Below are 19,410 nucleotides of genomic sequence, written 5' to 3'. Positions count from 1 at the left end.
AATCTTACTTTAAAAATGTTTAAGTCCTTCTTAAACATTTTTAAAGTAAGATTAAATAATCTGAGTAAGATTAAAAAAATCTCTGTGGCTGCATTAAGTAGCTTTCCCTCTCTTTTCTTAAGACACAACTACTGCATAGGTAGTAAAACATGAGGTTTTTTATAGTAAATTTTAAAAGTATATCAGTTTAAAATGAAAAATATGACAAAAACATTTTGTAAAAGTATGCATTTCACACTTTTGTTCCTTCAAAATTTGCAAGTAATGAACTCTGTCAGGCTTCCTTTCACCTGAGCTAAAGTCAATACTCCTTCTTTTTGCCAGTGCTGGCTGTGCTGCTATGTTTGATATCATCTTGACTTAAAGTGGAGATCATTCTGTTTGTGGAGCTCTTCATCTAAACTGCATGGTGGCTACAGCAGTTCTTTTCCCGTTAAAAAAAAATTAACTCCATTTTAGCTAAAATTTTTAAGGCTGTACAACTTTCCTTTGTTTATTTATTCCACTGTCTTTTCTTCAGACATTGCATTTTCCTACTTGTGGGCAGGAGAAATATGAGAAAGGAACCAATGTTTAGCTATTTATGAACTCCATCGTCATTGCCTATACCACTGAGGGTTTATTTTCTTCTTTTTTTTTTTTTTTTTTTTTTTTTAAGTGGTGTTTGAGGAACAAATACTCAGACTTTAAAAGGGCTGATTCTGGGTTCTTTAAAAAAAAAAAAATTCTGTCCTATCCGAATGCTTGAATTCTTCAGGTTAGCTGACTTTACCAGCTAGTTCTTCTACTTTTTGTAGTTTGGACCACATGTTGAAAATGTTAAAAATCTTAATTGTAGGTGCACTTTTGCTTATCTTTTCTTTTAATTATTTAGTTTGCTTGTTTGGTGTAGTTTATTATAATCAATGTAACTTAATGCAAGGATCACTTTGTGTTTAAAAAAATTTAAAAACCAAACAAAAAAAACATACCACAAGAGAGAGAAATCTAATCCAAATCTAAAGAAGATAGAATTATCTTCCTTCAATGCCTGTATTCTAAGAAATTTATTTATTTTAAGAAATCTGCTTATAATGCAGGTGTTAGATAATTTCTGTCATTTTTATGGTTGACTTATTGGAGTGGTTTTTTAATTTAGGGTTATTTAGTGTTTTGAGAGAATGCAGAGTAGTGACCTCAGGCCAAAGGAGAACAGTCCTGGACTAAAGCCACTTGTTTCCTTTTCTGTGCCAGATAGACAAGAGAATGTGTGCTTATATGACAAGTGGAGGATGTGGGAATTTAAAGCTGATCCTTTTGGTACTGAAGCAAATGGAGGATTTTTAGGTTAATGGTTTCTGAGAGAGAAGTACTGCAAGTTAAGGGAGATAATAATTGCACCTCTCTCCTGTGTTGCAGGGTTATGCTGCAGAGATGGACAACCCCTTAATGGCTCATCTCATTTCACCAGAACTGCAAAATAAGAAAGATATCTTGTTTGGGAATATGGAAGAAATTTATCACTTTCACAACAGGTGAGGATTTGCATTTGGTTCTAAAAACAACATTTGGATGACATTCTCTACTTCATATTTTAATCTGCTTTAGATTGCTAAAAGATCCTTACAGAGTTCTACTTGTCTGTATGGCATGTCAACATTCTATTGCATAGAAGAGGAAAAGCAAAATATCTATAAAAATGAGCAAAGCTGATTAACTAGTTGTTACTTATTCAGGCAAAACTAGAATGAATGTTTTGTCACTTTTTTTTTGGTATGTTTTGGGTGGGTTTATTTTTAGTTTTGGGAAGGTGGTTTTTGGGTTGTTTGGTTTGTGGTGTTTGGTAGTATTTGGAGGCAAAACCCAAACACTTTAAACTGCACAAATCCTGCTGCTGAATGCATAAGGAAGGGAAATGAAATCCCCCCCTTCCTTCTCCAGCCCTGTATTGGATTTCAGATGCAGCAACAGTAAGCTGAAAGAAATTGATCAGGATATTTATTTTAATTTGCTATCCACTTTAAAGTACACAATCTACAAGAATTATGTTTGGTTTTGTAGCATTACAACTCTGTTTCTGAAAGTTTAGAAAACGAATTGCAAGACTGTGAACATTATGACAACTTTCTTTAATGCGTGCACTAAGAAAATTTTCTTTCTTGTAGAATATTCTTGAGAGAACTAGAAACCTATGTGGAATACCCAGAGCTAGTAGGACGGTGCTTTCTGGACCAGGTATGTGTGGTCTTTTGCTGCCACTTGATTCACAAACCTCTTTAGGGCTGTAACACGTGAGAGTGAGTCTCATGTAGCAATTACCACCACATCCCCTTTGTTTATCCTGAACGTGTAATAGGTTGAGAATGTAGATGTTATTTGAGAGTTACTGATATTTTCCCCTGTGCAGCACAATTGATTTTGTTAGAAAAAAACTACTATCTTCTTAAAAGAAAACTACTTTTTTAAAGTGACAGTCAGGAAAGCATGAAAAGGAGTCATGCACTGCATTGTTTCACATCATTATAAGTGGTTTGTTTACTTGGTTAGATTTCTTTAGTGGATTGTTGTTTTGTTCTTTTCTTTTTTCTTTAAAGAGTACACCTCAACAGAGTAAGTCCAAAACATTTTTGTTTCAAAAATACAAAGCTATGACAAAAATAAACTTTTTAAATCGGGGATGTACTAAACAATAAGTCTCACCTGTAGTATACTAAAGGCTAAATAAGAATGTGTGCAGCTATTGATGCTCTAAAACTCCTGGGAGGAGCCATCCCTCTCCCTTCTGTTTACTGGCTACATCCATGTAAATGCTATTTCCTAAAACTGAGGGATGGAGATGCTTCTGCGCCTGCTGATTTCCTGCCTGGTCTTTCCTTTATATCTGTGGTTACTATGACATTTTCAACAGTCTTTATTTCCTTTTGCTTTCAGCAAGTGCTGAAGTCATACTATTTAATCTTTGAAGTAATAAGGGGGAGCAAACGGCTTGATTTATCTTAGTATGACTCCCAGTGAAAAGCACATTTGTGAAAAGAAAATAAAGGGAAAGGACAAAGTCTTTTAAAAAATTTACACAGTGGGTCTCATGGCTGGGTGATATTTTTCATATTGTAGTCGAAATATATTTGTAAATATAACACATGCTTCTTCATAATGTGTTTAATATTCAACAGAAAGCAAAAATTAACAGGAATATTTTATTTTGAAAATTAGTAGCCATTACAAAATCAGTGATTTTGCAATTCCTTGAGGCATCCTAAGCAAAAAATAAGGATTCAATTATTGGTGGTGGTCGTGGATTCTTTCCTAGCATTATTGAAAATGAAAAAAAATTTATTAACTTTGTCTATTAAAATCACAACAATTAATGGACTTTTTGCTTGTCTACCAAATTCCAGATGGAAGACTTCCAGATTTATGAAAAATACTGTCAAAATAAACCTCGATCTGAAAGTTTGTGGAGGCAGTTTTCAGACTCTGTATTCTTCCAGGTATGCTTTATGCCAGCTTGAATCCCTAAAATAATGGTGGCTTTTGTTTTGTTGGGGTCTGGGGTTTTTTGTTTGGTTTATTTTTAGTGAAATATCTCAAGAGCAAATAGCACAAATGCTGATTAGTGTCCTGATGAAATCCAACACTGATTACAGGAATGTCAAAGGAAACTCGACCACAAGCTCAGTTTGGACTCATACTTGCTGAAACCTGTTCAAAGAATAACCAAATACCAATTATTGCTAAAGGTAAGTATTACTAAACTATAATGTGAAGCATTTTTTTTTTTTAGAATGCTGCTTTTTTTTTGAAAGCTGCTTCTCTTATCCTGCTGGAGAGAAACCTAAAAGTTAGTGAACAGATGTGTAAATGGAAACACACAAATCCCTGTTCATCAGTTTGCAACTCAGTTCTTTTTTCTTTCAGTCAAAAAACTTCTAATAAGAAAACACTACACAGAGACATCTTGTGTAACTACCTTTGCCCTCAGATTGTGGCTGAAGAGAAGGCTGATGAGGGGAAAACAGAAAGTCCAAGAAAATTTTGAAACAAAGATGATAGAGTATCTGAAGTACTTCAGTTATAGTCACCCCACTCATATTGCAGGCACTTGCCTTTCTGGACTCTGGGAAATGCACTTGAGAGAAAGCACTGTATTGTGCTTGTATGAAGGATGCTGTTGTGATTCACTTAAATATGCTATACTGAGAGAGCAAAATAATAGCAATATAGTATCTTTATTTAAAGTATTTTAGAACATTTTCCATGTTTGAAATAAGAAATATTTATCACAAAGACATGTTACAATTCTTGTATTTAACAGTAGCTTAAAAATTCACCTCAAACCAGATTTACTCTTCAGTTAAAACTGAGCTGTTAACAGCCTTTAAAGAATTAATTCCTTTAGTCTTGTGTAAAAAGAGGAGAATTATAAAGATTTTTTTTACTTAAAATAACTTCCTACCCATGGGTAAATTCTTATTTTCATACTGTGAAGTCAGAGGAATTCCACATGAACTTGCTGCTGTGTTTATCTGTATCAAATTGGAAGATGCTGCTTCACCAATAATCACTTTAGAGAAGGATTCCTTTTTAAATGTGTAGACAATACCCAATGCAGTAAGTTTAAATCTGTTACTAGCATGCCTGGCCTTGCTATAATTAAAAGAGTAAATTAGTTTGACTATGTTTTAAGATTTGTTTTGAAAAGTAACAAATTAAAAAACCCTATCCTTTTGTTAAAGGATTGTTGGTTTGGTTTGGTGGTGTTTTTTTGTTTTGGTTTTTTTTTTTTGGCAATTGTGATGAAAAATATGTTTGCAGATTTAGTCTTGTAAAGTTCTTACATACAGCTTACAAAACCTCTGGATGAACAAAATATATTTGGCTAATGAGCAGGAGAAATGAGAAGTAAATCTTTAGGATCTATTGAGTTCCAGCCACTATTGAACTAACTAGATTATATGGTATAAAGCTTCACTTTGCTAACTTTAAAATCACAGAGTCATAGGATAGTTTTGGTTAGAAGGGACCTTAAAGATCATTTCATTCCAACCTCCTCTGCCTAAAATTCAGTGTTAAAATTTGAACATTCCTAGTCACTACTATTTCAGAAGCTAGGTAAATGTGTTGTCATTCCCTTGCACTCAGGAAATGCTGAAGTACAGTAAGAACTGTGAAGGTGCTGAAGATCTTCAGGAAGCACTAACATCTATCCTGGGCATTCTTAAAGCAGTTAATGATTCTATGCACCAGATAGCCATTACAGGCTATGATGTGAGTACCAGTATTTTGGCTTACTTTTAACTTTATTTTCATTTCTTTTTTGGATGTATTTACAGCATACCCTACACTATGTACTAATAATGAAAAGTGTATTTTACAAAACATGCCTTTAAACTTAATCGTGTAATGAAAATAAGGGGAAAGGGATCTCTTTATAATCTTTTGAAGTTTTCCTGCATGACTAATATTTTCCTCTGTCTACCTAAGTTGTTTTTTCTTTGATCTTTGTATAAAACTACACCCAAAACTTTCAGTTCCCAAAAAAAATAACAAAACCCAAAACAATACATAAGCAGATTTGGAGCAGAGTTTGGAGGGAAAAACCAAACAACCAAACATGTATTTTGCTTCCCTCTCTCTATGTGTAGCTCTCTGTGCCTCTGCTACTGGTACTCTCAACTGTAAAATCCTGCCTGAACAGTACTAGCCAGTGAAAATTATATGTAGAAATTCAACACTGACTTCACTGCATTTCCAAATCCAACATAAACACTGATATGAGAGATTATTGAGAACAACAGACTTCTAAAGACCTGCTCAGAGTCTGTATTTTAATGTGATGTTATCTCTGTAGTTACAAATATCACTGGTTTTTTGTTCCAGGGAAACTTGAATGAGCTGGGCAAGCTTTTAATGCAGGGATCCTTCAATGTCTGGACTGATCATAAAAAGGGTCACACAAAGGTGAAAGATTTGGCACGCTTCAAGCCAATGCAGCGACACCTCTTCCTCCATGAGAAAGCAGTGCTGTTCTGTAAAAAGCGAGAAGAAAATGGAGAGGGATATGAGAAAGCACCTTCTTATAGCTACAAACACTCCTTAAATGTAAGACACTGATCAGTCCTGATGGTCAAGGTACTGAGGGCTTAGCCTGTAGTAATATTCTAGTTCTATCTGTGCAAACCTGTGTTGCAGCATTGTACTGGGGACTTCACTCATTCAGACAAGCCTGACTGGTGCTGCAGGTCTGTGTTATTTTGTGTGGCTGTCTGTCCAGCTGCATGGCACTTGCATTAATCACACAGAAAACGTAGGGAAAGGTAATGTAAAACTCATGAAGCATTTGTTGGTCCAGATTTTAAAAGCCACATTTTACAAGTCAGTCTCAATCTAATGTATCTAAACCCTTCTCTCCAAGGTAGCCAGGCTGATAAAAAGAACTAAATCTCATCTCCAACACGCAGATCACAAATTGTTAGCTATTCTTTTCCTAGTGCAAGAAGCCAGATGGGGTTTTCCTTTTCAGAAATAAGGTACCAAAGAGTACCAGTAGCTTCCCACTTCTCTTTTTAACATAATTTCAGTGCAGTAGGTCAGCTTCTGTTCTCTTTGCTTCCAGATGGCTGCAGTTGGAATAACAGAAAATGTCAAAGGTGATGCAAAAAAATTTGAAATCTGGTATAATGCAAGGGAAGAAGTTTACATTGTACAGGTAAATAACATGGCACTACGTTTAAAAAAAAAAAAAAAAAAAAAGGAGCAGGAATCTAACCCTAAGAAGATCTGGAGTTTTTTTTCCTGTTATATCACTAATAGAGTGTGACGAGTAAATGTAGGGGAAAAAAAGAAAACCTAAATCATATTCCAATGGAAGAGACTTCTGGGGGAAAAAAGTAATCACATCATACAGTGTCCACAGAGGATATTGCATACACCATTGCTATAGCTGTCACTGGAGTAGTGGGTGGCTTGGGAGATGGGGTTTGGCTGCAGCACATGCACAGCCTTTGCCTCAGCCTCTTCCAGTTCCTACAACCAGTTCCTGGTCACAGAAGCACTGGAGAGGGAGCTTTGTTTGTCCCTCTTGACTGATTCCTCTGAGGCTATGCTTTGGCATGCTACTATTTGTGTTATAACTATTCTGTGCTTGATGGCTGATTGTATTTATTTTTGGGTAGGCACCAACCCCTGAAGTTAAAGCCACTTGGGTAAATGAAATAAGAAAAGTGCTAACAAGTCAACTGCAGGCATGCAGAGGTAAAATACTTGGAGATTCTCTTTTTTATTTGTCAATTTTTTTAAAATCTATTTTCTCTTTGATCTTCAGATCCTGCCCTGTAGATCTTCTCTGTGTAGGACACAAATCAATTTTAATAGTTCTTTTTCTTTCCTCCATTACAGAAGCTAGTCAGCACAGGACACTAGAACAAACACAGAGCTTACCTCTACCACTACCAGCATCATCTTGTGCAAGGTAAGTATGTTGTCACATCATCTTGTGAATATACTAATACATCTGATTTCCAGCTCTTCATTGATCCTACCCCTTAATACTAGTCCTTGTGTTTCAAGATTTTGGTTTAGTTCTCTTCCTACTATAAAGCTGTAAAGCCTGGAGTTTATACATCTCCAGAATTGTTCAACTGAGCAGCAGTGGCATTTGTTTTGCCAGCTGATAGAGAATGCCACTGAAATGTAATTTTCTGCACCAGCCAAAATCCTGGTGGTATTATGTGTCTGCTTGTTGAGCAGCTGATTATATGCATTATGGTACAGATAAGAGAGTTTTATGGAACAGCCTTTTTCTACCTTCACGGTTCTTTTCCTTTACTTTTTCTTCCTTTTCCAATGTCATGTTACCTTCTTTTTGTCTTTTTCACAGCAGTATCTTTTCTCTGTCTCATGTTATTTTACTCCAATTTATTTTTTTTAACCAAAGTAATGTGTTAATTCCTCCAGTGTCCCAATTTTTGGGTGAAGTTTTTTCTTTTTTCTATCCTTCTCCATACCTATATATTCTTCTCTTCCCATCTGTTGTTCTGCCCTTGCCTGACACCTCTCTTTAATCCTTTACTACTTGGTCTGTTTTTTCATATGTGTGTGTATATACCTATCCATAAGCTCATGTGCTCATATCCAAATGGTGTGTGCTCAAATATGTATTGGTAGCTCTCTGCCCTGCATTTTTTATGCATCTACCTATTGCTTAGGGAGAATTTCCCAGATACATTGTATTTGTGGAGTGTCTTTCTCTATCCCATTCCCAGATGGAGTTGTGATGGGAATCCACTGCAAGGTCCCTCATTTGTTCCTGTATTAAGAGCTTCTGGGAGGCAGAGTTTATTCCTTTATCTTTCTTCTTTTATTGCTAGTACATTCAGGGGGAGCCTGTTAGCTGCAAGTGAGTGGAAGTTGTCCTGAGCCTTTCCAGTAACTCCCTCTGCCATGGTACATGTGATTGCAGTTAGTCAGGAGAGCTGTTTCTCATTCATATGTTCCCATGGTCTTTAAGTGCACAATCACCAATGACTTTTTCAGTCCTGGAAACAACAGTCTGAGAAGGAACAAATAAATGGCTTTCAGCCTATATATCTCTATGTAAAAGCCTGTGATTGGATTGATTGTCTTCATTCTCTTCTAATAAACAGTCCTTCACGAAACCACATCAGAAATACCAAAAAAATGGAGGAGAAAAAAGCTGATCTCACAAGTCTAGAAGGTTGTGGCACTACAGTAGCACCAAAGTACCCTGAGAAAGGCAAAGGTGAGTTTGCCCGTACACGTTGTGGTCTTTAATTGCAAGGAGCATGCCTGCACTGCAGATGCACAGGCAGATCCACCAGCAGAGTAGCTGCAGTAGTGCAGGGAGGCAGCAAGACTCCTGAACGAGGAAGGCTTTGCTGTTTTCAGCCCTAGGGCACCACAAAGTGCTGCCCACATTGCACTGTCCAGTCCCACACCGTGCTGGTCCCACGTGTCCTTAGCTTGGGATTGGTTTCTGCATTCCAGTGTGCGGTGGGGACAGGCTCAAAGCCACCTTGAATGGGTGGTAGCCAAAGGCAGGTGGGAACTACTTGTTACAAGGCAGAAGTCTGCAGCAGGTCTCTTAAAGCTGCCCAGCTTCTCAGGGTTCTCTTTCTCTGAAAAAAATTATTGGCATTACTTGACGTAAGAGGGAGATTTTTTGTTCTGTTCTGTTTTTTCTCTTTTTTTCCCATTATGGAAATTTTTTATTCAACCAGTTGCAGTACAAGCCCTTGCACAGCAAGAACAACCAAACACTTGTGTTGTATCTGAACTTTCAGTTGTCCCTTTTCATTCTAAAATGCAGGTTCCCTGGTGTAGCTGCAAATGACTTTTGCCTTGATCTTTTCATGGCCTTCTCCCTTTTCTTTCTGTGTCTCTCTCTTCCTTTGTAGACAGCACTAGCTCTACCTCAGAATGCTCTGTACTGTCAAAAAAGCGCTTTACACTGCAGGGCTTTACTAACCTCAAAAGTCAGAAAGGTAACTTAAAAATAAGGCTAGACCCTTTTCTGTGTAAGGCTGTAATTGAAGCATCACCTTGTGTGTGTGTGTAGTGCGATAGGTTTTCACTGTACACACTAGCTTGTTCTGCCAAGGTCAAGCTAGGTTCCTTAGTTGGTGCCTCTGACAGGGAGATTTCAAGGGAAGCCAGCTCCAGTGTGGGAGGGGGAGATGCAGCTGAGAAAAGTGTGTCTGTGGAGATGCAAGAGAAGGAGTGTGGTTTCCAGTGCCTCCAATCTCACTGTCAAGGCCAAGGACGGAGATAGTAGTGCCCCATTTCTGTAGAAAAACTAGAGGAAGAAGTTGTGTTCTGACCAGACACCTGGCCTGCTCCTAGCTTCAGTGGATCTGCCCCAAATACACTTGTACTTGGCAAAAAGGAATCAAGGTGATTCTGTGAAGGTTTTATAGAGGATTTTTTTTTTTTTTGCATCCTTGCTAACAAAATTTTCAAAGCATATATAACTGCAGCAGAACGTGTCTGACAATGTTGTTTTGTTGGATAGAAAAATAAGTAAGAATTTCCCTATTCTTCCAGAAATGGTCTTTGCCTCTTTTTTCCTAAAATAGGCAAAAGGTGTTTGAGACTTTTCTTGCTTCCTCCTGCCAAGTAATCACACTGGTACAGTCACTTCTTGCTTTGAAGAGCTGTCTTTGAACAGTCTGAATTGCATTAAGATGATGGCACTTGTTCACCAGCATGGTATTTTTTCCTCCAGAAGCACCTTTCCAGAATGCCTGTTTAAAACCCAATTACCTTTGAGTTCTTTCTGGAGAGACTCTAGGGTTGTTTATCTAATGCTGTTGAGGTAAGCACTAATGTTCCATGCTTGCCTTGACAGAAACTCCATCTCCTTCTGCTAAAAGCCAGACATTGCCAATGATCCTTCTTACAGGACCAGGTATTACTGTAGAACTAGATTTACATAAAATTGATTTCTTAATTTGGTAATGTTTCTCTGAAATTAAAGTTCATTGTATTCAGTTGATGTCTACTCAGTTTAGGAAAGTTTACATATATTTTCATCTATTACTGTAAAATAGATTTGTGAATTTATCTCCAAATATCTACTTGTAAATACTTAATTCCTTCTGCTGCCATGCACCAGTGACAGCTAAAATTTTAGTACAGAAATCCACTTGTTTTCCAGTGTAAACTCAAAGGTATTTAGCATGCAACCCACCTATTCTCTTTTTTCCAATTCTTCAATATCTCTCTTCTTTGTTTTTTACCTATTCATCCTCCTGCAGCTTCTACCAGTCCTGACAAAAAAGCCAAACGGCATGAAGTAGTGAGTGACCCAACTCCTTTTGGTTTAAGAGGTACAGTGATGCCACATCTTGTACTCCACAAGTACCTACACATTCCTTGTGTAATATGTTACATCAGAGTGCTGAGAATACCTGTATGATGCTGTTGTGTGCAGGGGTATTGGCATCAGCTATGTTTTCCCAAGTGGATCTCTGTATACTGGTTTTGATAGTACAACTGGTTGCAGTTTTACCTTGGTTTAAATAAAGTAGCATATGGGTAACTAGTTTTTAGAAGACAAGGGGAAAGAGATCTGTTGCTGAAGAAAGAGCCAGAAGCCATGTGTTTAATGGCATTACAGGGCTGTCCAGCTACTCTGCAACCATTGCTTCCATGTGTTAGAATCCTTGTCACTAGGGCCCTTGTGGAGAGGATTTAACTTCTAAAAAAGAAAAAAATTCCAAAACTCAGATCACTGTTGTGAGAAATTTTCGTTTTAGATCTGCATTTATTACTGCAGACACAGCCCTGTTGTATCTTTCTTTAGGTGATAGTTGGCAACTTTTACCACCCTGTGAACCCCAGATGACTTAACTGAGCCCTTTGCAGCAATTTCCCTCCTATCATCCCAACTCACAGCAAAGCAGAGAATAGGAAAGTACTTCAATAAACAACCCATTCCTACCCAGCAGGGCTGATGGTGAAAGTCTGAGCACAAATCCCTAGGGTTAATTAACTAGAGTAGTAGAGTGATGAGTAGAGCAGTCCCTCTCCTCCCAACTCTTTCCACCACTATCTCCTTTAGAAAATATTAGTCTAAATGCGAAGCTGTTTCAGTCCTGACCACCCACCTCCCATCCAGGTTTCTGAAGTCTTTGTCTTGTCTGTGGAAATGGTGCAAGCTCAGCTGCTGTGCTGGGGAAACTGCAACAAGATTCCCCTTGCTGAGCAGCAGGCAATGTAATCCTGGGCTAGACACGTGCAGAAACACCACAAGGGTGGATATGAGAGTTACAAGGTTATTCTTCCGCAGGTAGCAGGCAAAACTCAGAGATCTCCAGGTACCATTGAAATCCTGAGGGCCCAAAATGTCTGAAAGAAAAATGTGTCTTATGGACTTTTCCTCAGGTGCTAGAATTTTCTAAGGAAGAGAGTCCTAGATCATTACTGATTTACAAAAAAATTATTGTGTCCTTGGAACAGGCTTATCTGATTTGGTGTTCTGTCCCATCTAGAGTAAGAAGCATCTTACCTTATGAAACTGCTAAACCAATTAAATTAATTTAAAACATCTACTAACTCCTCCTTCTGTCTTACACCTTCCAGTCTCTTTTCTGGCACTTTATCTCTTCTCCTTGCCCAGCTCAAAGAGGGATAAGCAGGGAGCTGACCCAGGCATTTCGGGATGAAACTGCGCCAGGTGATGGCCATAGCAGAGCTCATGGTCCCCATTCATTTCCTTTCACTGCAGTATTTCTCTGATTTATGCTGAGCTCAAGGAATATTAACTAGTGTCAGAATTACATGGTGTAGGCTGATCATAACTCTTTGAAGAAACCTGTTAGATTATTTCTGGAGAGAAACAATTAATGAATTCTTGGTTTCCCTGGCATTGTTATATCTAAAATAATTTCTGAATAACCTTGTAATTTCTCAGGACTGCCTACCCTTTTCCTACTTTCTTTGCCTTTATAGGGAGCTCTGATATAGTCCCACCCTGGAGAACATACACACACAGATTGAATGTACATGCATAATTTCAGTCCCATAGTTTGCTAATATGAATTCTACCATAGTGATCACCTCCCTTCCCAGCAGGAGATTAATGGGTTTGTTAATTGCAGAGCACCAGCTTGTATGAGGAGTAGTATCCTTGGTATGGCAGGATCAGGCCAGCCTGCTCTTAGCACAGCAGCACAATATAAGAAAAGAAAGAGGCAGAGGAACAAGAGCTGTTACCCAAAATGTACCCAAGCTGTTACCCAATGAGCATGAGGTTACAGGCACTTAGAGTGATTTCACTTTCTTTTTCTTTTGTGCAATCCATTGGTACTGCTTCTAATGAGAGCTTGGGACAATTAGGAAACCAAGTTTTCTTTTGTTGCATTGTTCTTAACTTAGAAATAACAGAAATGGTTTCAGCTGTGTCCAACAAGACAACTACAAGATGTAAGATTCCAAGGAAATTTTCATGGAATACAGCAGAAATTTATTACTCAGTTTCTTCACAGAAAGAAGTTCATTCTTAACCCTCAACAGGGCCAAATGGGTCAGTACCTCCAATCTTGTGCAGGTCACTCAGCAGCATAGGCAAGGTAAAAGTCCCACTCCATTTGGTGTGCTTTGGGTGTGATTCCTTTCTATGATTTCTTTGGCTTTATTCTGATGCTGCTCAGGTTTTTCCTAATGCACTGGCATGACCAGCTGTGTGTCAAATGTCTCAGGAGCAATGCAAAGCAAAAATGCTTTCTCAATTCAACTAGTAGTTACATAAAATGGGAGGTTTGTACTTCCTTTCATTTATTTCATTGAGTTTCACTGTTGATACTATTTGGCTTGAAACAAAAGCTTGTTTATGACACTTGTCTCTTTTATTATGACTTTTTTCATTATAAGCTCAACACATTTATTAGCAGCTGCTGAACTCAGTATAAAACATCCTACTAATAAAACCTAATGTACTTTTATTTGGAAGAGGATTTTATGCACCCTGGATATGATTCAGCTTTATGAATAAATTAAATGCTTCACCCTGAGAGCAAAAAAGTAATGAATGACAGGCAGGAGAATGTTGTTGTGGTGTTTGGTGCAGTGACTTTACGCCAAGATAGTTCAGAGCACTTAAGTATTCTTGCATCAGCCTGAACCCTGTTAAGTAATGGGCTGCCTTGTCAGGTGAGGTACAGAGTGCTTGTAACTTGTGTGGAATTTTTTGACAGTGCCTCCAATGTGTGAAGGAGGCAATGCTTATCTATCCCTTATTCCAGTAAGCTGGTTAGGAGATTTTGGGTGATAACCCTGTGTGTTCAACCTCTTCCCAAAAAGTGTATATTCCTGTCTTCTGCTTCCTCCCAAGAAAAAAAGATTATCTATCCCTCGTTTATCTTTGTATAATGTATGTTTATTATACAAATATTTTAATATATTTGCTTTTCAGTTGGAAATTTGCATTCTCTCCATTACCTTCCCTTTATATAAATCTAAAGGGTTAAATTCACTGCCAATGCATTTCCACAACTCCATTTACTGGATGGAAACAGGCCAGCTTCACCAGCAGTGAATTTCACCCAGTGACTGTAATAACCTCCCTGTGCCAGTTTTTCTCCTGTTTATGTTGATCACTTGTGAGCTTTTCAGTGGGGAGAAAGAACATTTCTCCCAGTCAGTGGCTCACTGCTGCTAAGTTAACTGTTGGCTGTTCCTTCTCTGAGGCTGGGCCAAACCATCCCATTCTCTTGATGCATCCGAAGAAAATGACGGCTGGTCCAGTGCTGAAGAAGCGCTGAATTCATCGGATGCGGAGGAAGAAGGAGGAGGAGGGGCAGGCGAGATGAAGCTGGTAACCAGAAATGCTTTCCTATGGAGCTAAGGAAGTGCTACCAGCACAGTGTGTGTGGTGGGATACAGGAATGCTTTTAAAGCTGCAGGAGGGAAAGTGTCTGCCCTCTCAGCTGGGCAATATTCCCAGGGCAATGGAGAAGAATTCCTTCTCTTAAGTCAGCCTGGTGTTTGTACCTTGGGGAGGTCCCTCTGTGCCTTTGCTCACCTGCAGCCCAGCAAGTCGTGGCTGCTTGTGCCATGATGCAATCAAGTGATGTCAGGTTCAGTGACCACATCAATAGATTTCCACACAGACGCCATGGCGCAGATTTGCCAGGTTTTCTGTTTCTTTTGGTTTTATTTTCTGTAGCCATATGAATTAATTGTTGTAGTGGGAACATTTCACTGAATATTTTTCAGGATATGAGAATAAATGTGTTAAATTTGCATGTAATCAGCAGAATTTTAATGCCACAGTGTGTATATTTTCACCATCTTCAGCATGTAGGTACATGGGAAAGAAGGGAGAAGTATTATAATTATATAACAAAAGCTGCAACATACCTTAAAGTACTCAACAAAAATAATTTGTTTTCTTTCTTCTGTGTGCATTTAGACTCCTGGTAAATATACAGTTGTGACTGATTATGACAAAGGAGTTTCTGAAGAATTTACAGTGAAAAGTGGAGATCTAGTTCAACTGATTCGTGAAGGGGAGGATGGACTTTGGTATGCAGATCTGTGTTTGGAAATTTTTATACGCAGAACTGTGTTTAGAAGGCACATATTTAGGGCAAAACTTTTAAAGGCATCAAACAAAGAAGTCTGACTTTTAATTCTTTTTTATATGGTTTTTTTTTAGGTTTGTAAAGAACCTGAGCAGTGGTAAAGAAGGTTGGATTCCAGCAAGCAATCTGCTGATGCTCATAGGAAACTCAAATTCAGCTCAATCTTTAAGCAGCTCTGGTAGGCTCTGTATTTTAAGTGAGATGATTGTCTCTTTGAAGATTCCTATTATCAAATAAAGTAATGAAAAACAACCACTATATAATATTTTCTTTTGTGTTTTTTCTCTCTCTTTCTTTTCCCAGAATCAGGCACTGCCTCCAGCAATTTCAGCACATCATCAAGTTGCAGTGATAGCTGCAATGTCAGTAGCACCAGCTTCTCTGACATTAAGGGCTAATGTGAGATGTTCGTCCCACCTCCCTGGAAGGTAAATCTGGAGATTGTAATTTGCTGCAGAGTTCTGGACATTGGACTTCATTGGAGAACCACCAGTACTGAGTTGCCAGCTCTGAGTATTTTTACTGCTGACTTTTACAGGTTCTCCCAGAAGATCCCAATGAAAAGTGCATGGAATGTGAAGTTGTAAATAAAAGTTAAATGATTTGAAATAGGATTTTGTAGAGGTTTCTGCTCTGAAGAGCTGTTAGCATAAAGCGTGTTTTCTCCTTGACACACGATCAGGTTTCTGCTGAACTGTATCTTTTTGTAACAGCCAGAATCTGAATGTGAGCAAACAAAATGTGTTCAATGCTAAATGCTCATTGTAAACAAATAACATAGCGATTACTGTACAGGATAGGTATGAGGAAAATAAATCCAAGTTTACAATTTCTTCTCCCCAAGAAACCCTTTCTCCAAGGACATACCTCGGTCAATGCAGTGAATGGGACTTTTGTGGCAAGAAGGAAGGAGGTTTGGTCCACCCTTTCCTCTTGGGTTTTCAGGATATTCTTCTGCTCCTTAGAGGCTGGGATGCAGACATGACCAATTCACTGACCACAAGAGCATCAAGAGAAGCTATTACTTTATCCCTTCCAACATTTTAGTGACAAGTGCAATGGAATAGCCCTTTTTTTCGTTTGGCCTCACAACCAAATTCTTTACCAAGATTACTGTTTACATAGCCTTGGCAATTTAGTAGTATCTTTTTCCTTATGCGGGTGCACAATGAAACACATATATTCTTATTCACTAAATTATTTTTTAATAAACAGTAATTGCATAGTTACTTTCAGCTCTCACAACATGCAGTTACAGGCAGAGGAAACTATTGTAACTGCACTATGGATCAATAGCCATCAAAATTTCCATCAAACCTATGAGGGCTGGAAATCCAACATATTTTTAGTCCACAGTGTTTGTTCCAGATTAATTGAAAGAGAAAAAGCCCCAAATGACATAATTTTTTCTATAAAAGGGGAGCACTGGAGAAAGAAAAACTAAAGAGTCAGATTTATGCTACAGATAAGTATTTAAAATTTTTTAAAGCAAGGGTGATGTTAAATTTGCCATTTTTAAGGGTATGATGCAAGCCAATGTTGTACATTTTCACTTTGTCATTCTTTGCACACCATCCTTACAAACAGTACAAAACTAAGTGCTTGTATAGAATACTGTTTCATTGCTGTCCATCTCTCAAATATTTTTGCTTATATGAAAACAGGTTTTTGACTGATTCATGCACCATATTATTTAAAAATAAAGGGGACAGGAAGAACATAATTTTTCAGAAACACTAAGAACAGCAGATTCTGTCAACTGGAACTGTTAATCATCAAACTCACTGCTGGTTGAGCCCTGAATTCTACCTTTATGCCAGAATTTTATGTTTTAGAGGTTCAGATTAACTTAAAATGAAGAAAACTTAAATGAACACTTAAATGAAAATAAACACTCCTAAGAATGATGCAGAAGCAACCCTACCCCAGAGGCAATCAAAATGCAGCTGACCGTGGTCAGCACAAATTGAAGCACGTATATACACACATCAATGTATGCACATATGTATGTGCATGTACATGCTTGTGTGTATATATCTGCGTGTGTAGATATGTATATGTGTGTAGATATGGTGTATCAATGTAAAAGATGTATTTATAGTCTTCATGCTGCTGAATGTGTCACTTTACAATTCATAAATACTTAGTTTTCTTGCAGTACTGCAATATAAACGCTGATCAGGGTTTTACTTCAGGCATCTTTTTCAAAATGGAAATCCTCTGATCTTTTTTTAATATTCCGTATAATTCTGTGCTGACCAGGAATATTTAGTCTGATATTTAGCAATGGAATAGCAACATGAGATTCAGCTTATCTTCATCTATGTAAGTTATTTTGTAAATTATCTGTAACATAATTTACTTATATATTGCTGTCATTGCTTGGATGAGACTGTTGTTTCATTTCTCACTGCAGCCTCATTTGTGTTATTTTAATGGTTTTTCCACATCATTGCACTTTAATACAACCCATTTCACCATTTCCTTTTTTACTGCTGTTGTGAATTAGAAGTTCAAAGTCAGAGGTCTCTGCTGTAATTAATTTGAATAAATTTCAGCACTTCTTGCTGAATGCCTTTATACAGACATGCTCTGGGGTTTATTTTGTCTCGCAGTCTTGAAAGGTTTTATGGGTATCATATTAAAACACAGAGAAGTTCTAGGATTTGGAACAGAAAACTAGGTCTGTGTACTCAAATCCTCAGCCTGCTCATTCTGCCACCATCTCAGAAAAACCCCATTTCACCTTTGTGGTCATGTCTCATTTAGAATCATGTGCCTGGCACTAGGGAATTAAAGCCTGTCTGCAGGCTGAGGATAAAAAATGAAAGTCAATGCCAGGTAATTGGATTGATTCCCTTTTTCCCACACTTCCTTTTCTGAAAGAAAGCACATCACTGTTGAGTTTTCCCCAGGAAAGCCATGGATCCTGTGGTATTAGCAGAGCAAGTTGGAGGTCTGCATCTGGCCATGGCTGGGTGAGAAACAAGACACCACATTCACCCTCGCTGCATCTGAAGAGGAACATGCTACACTTTCAGTGATTGATGGCTTTAAGCACCACCATGCCATGCCAGGTGAATTTCATACTGACTGGAATGATTTGGGCTGAGCTGTTGGTCATGTGCATTACATGATCCAGATATGGTGTTAATAAGACTTGGCTTTTTTTTTTTTTTTTAGTCTTGATCTTGTCATCATAACAGCTGCATCTGTAATAGGTAGTCCTACTTTTTTGAGCAAAAGGAGGTCCAGCCTTTTTGAGCAGATCCACATCATACTTGTTTGAGCAAAAGAATAAAAGAATTCTAGCCCAAAAGTACTTTAGTAAAGAGTAAAAGTAAAGGGTTTGCTATATAAAAACCTAATAATGATTGCTTTATTAGATCACTGTCTCAAATTTGGGGCACAAACTGTTTCATAGATAGAGAAGTAGTTTGCTAGTTGGAACATAAAACATGTTCTCCATCCCGCACAGATGTTGTCATCGAGCAAAACCGAGGAAGTTGTACCATAACTCATTTACATCACTAAACTCAAAATGACAGGAACTCCCATTCCCCTTCTCATGATATGTTAGATGTTACTATGAACTCCTCTGTGAAGTTTGGAGTGCCCACACAAGTCCCTAGAATTAGCAGCCTCCCTAGATGTGTGTGGCAAGAATCAGATCTGCCTGGTATAATGAAACAACCCAAATTCAGGGGTATTAAGGCAAAAGTATGAAAATCCTTTAATTAAGGATGCAGGAATAGAAGAGATAAATTCTGTTGTTCACTAGGACTTTGTGTAACTGTGTGTTTAGATATTGAATTACCAAAATAAGACATTTAGCTACTGAAGTGCCTTCTCTGGGCATTCATTTGAAAGGAGGTGAATTTTTATTTATTCCCAATCTATTGACAGGACAGCAAGGTCCCCAGCTACATTTAAAAGACTATGCATTTGTAAGAGGTGCTGTTGTAGCTGTGATGGCCTCAGTCAAGAATAGGTTTTTAGCAGAGTTAGTATCTCTCATTACCAACTGAGATATGTGGCATTAAACAGACACACTTTGGAGCACACTGCCTTTATTATCTTTTTCTTTCTTCCTTTATTCTCTTTGTATTTTCAGATATCCTACTCAAGCAGTAAAAGAACAGAAAGAAATAATCCACATCAAAATTTAAAATTGTTAAGCTTGTAGTCAGAATTTGTCACCAAAAAAAAAAAAAAAAAATTGTCTTCCCATCTTCTCTTCCCTCTCTGTTAGACAGGCCGGTAGTTTTCTCCTGGACTGTGGTTCTCTTTTAAGGTCAGCATCTCAAATAATTTGCTTTAAAGTTTA

General features: G+C 37.8%; 1 protein-coding gene across 21 annotated transcripts in view; it reads left to right on the top strand.

Moving 5' to 3' along the window:
* MCF2L (MCF.2 cell line derived transforming sequence like) overlaps positions 1-17,663 on the top strand; it is a 150,503-nt gene extending 132,840 nt beyond the window's left edge. For 10 of the 21 annotated variants that reach the window (XM_030279823.4, XM_072933407.1, XM_072933413.1 and 7 more), the window contains 16 exons: positions 1,399-1,514; positions 2,145-2,214; positions 3,378-3,470; positions 3,627-3,719; positions 5,122-5,247; positions 5,860-6,081; positions 6,596-6,688; positions 7,155-7,233; positions 7,378-7,450; positions 8,625-8,740; positions 10,346-10,405; positions 10,755-10,826; positions 14,187-14,314; positions 14,912-15,024; positions 15,158-15,261; positions 15,387-17,663. In XM_030279823.4, the coding sequence (XP_030135683.2) occupies positions 1,399-1,514; positions 2,145-2,214; positions 3,378-3,470; positions 3,627-3,719; positions 5,122-5,247; positions 5,860-6,081; positions 6,596-6,688; positions 7,155-7,233; positions 7,378-7,450; positions 8,625-8,740; positions 10,346-10,405; positions 10,755-10,826; positions 14,187-14,314; positions 14,912-15,024; positions 15,158-15,261; positions 15,387-15,481 (1,653 nt within the window). In that variant the 3' untranslated portion in view covers positions 15,482-17,663. Of the gene's footprint in view, positions 1-1,398; positions 1,515-2,144; positions 2,215-3,377; positions 3,471-3,626; positions 3,720-5,121; positions 5,248-5,859; positions 6,082-6,595; positions 6,689-7,154; positions 7,234-7,377; positions 7,451-8,624; positions 8,741-9,395; positions 9,483-10,345; positions 10,406-10,754; positions 10,827-14,186; positions 14,315-14,911; positions 15,025-15,157; positions 15,262-15,386 lie in introns of all 21 variants that reach the window. The other 11 variants (XM_012569619.5, XM_030279866.4, XM_030279871.4 and 8 more) reach the window with 3 other exon arrangements.
* Positions 17,664-19,410: the final 1,747 nt, after the last annotated feature.

The sequence above is a fragment of the Taeniopygia guttata genome, chromosome 1 (genome assembly GCF_048771995.1).
Source record: "Taeniopygia guttata chromosome 1, bTaeGut7.mat, whole genome shotgun sequence".
In the NCBI taxonomy this organism is placed as follows: domain Eukaryota; kingdom Metazoa; phylum Chordata; class Aves; order Passeriformes; family Estrildidae; genus Taeniopygia; species Taeniopygia guttata.
Note: the sequence above shows the minus strand (reverse complement) of the source record. Positions and strands in the feature narration are given on the sequence as shown.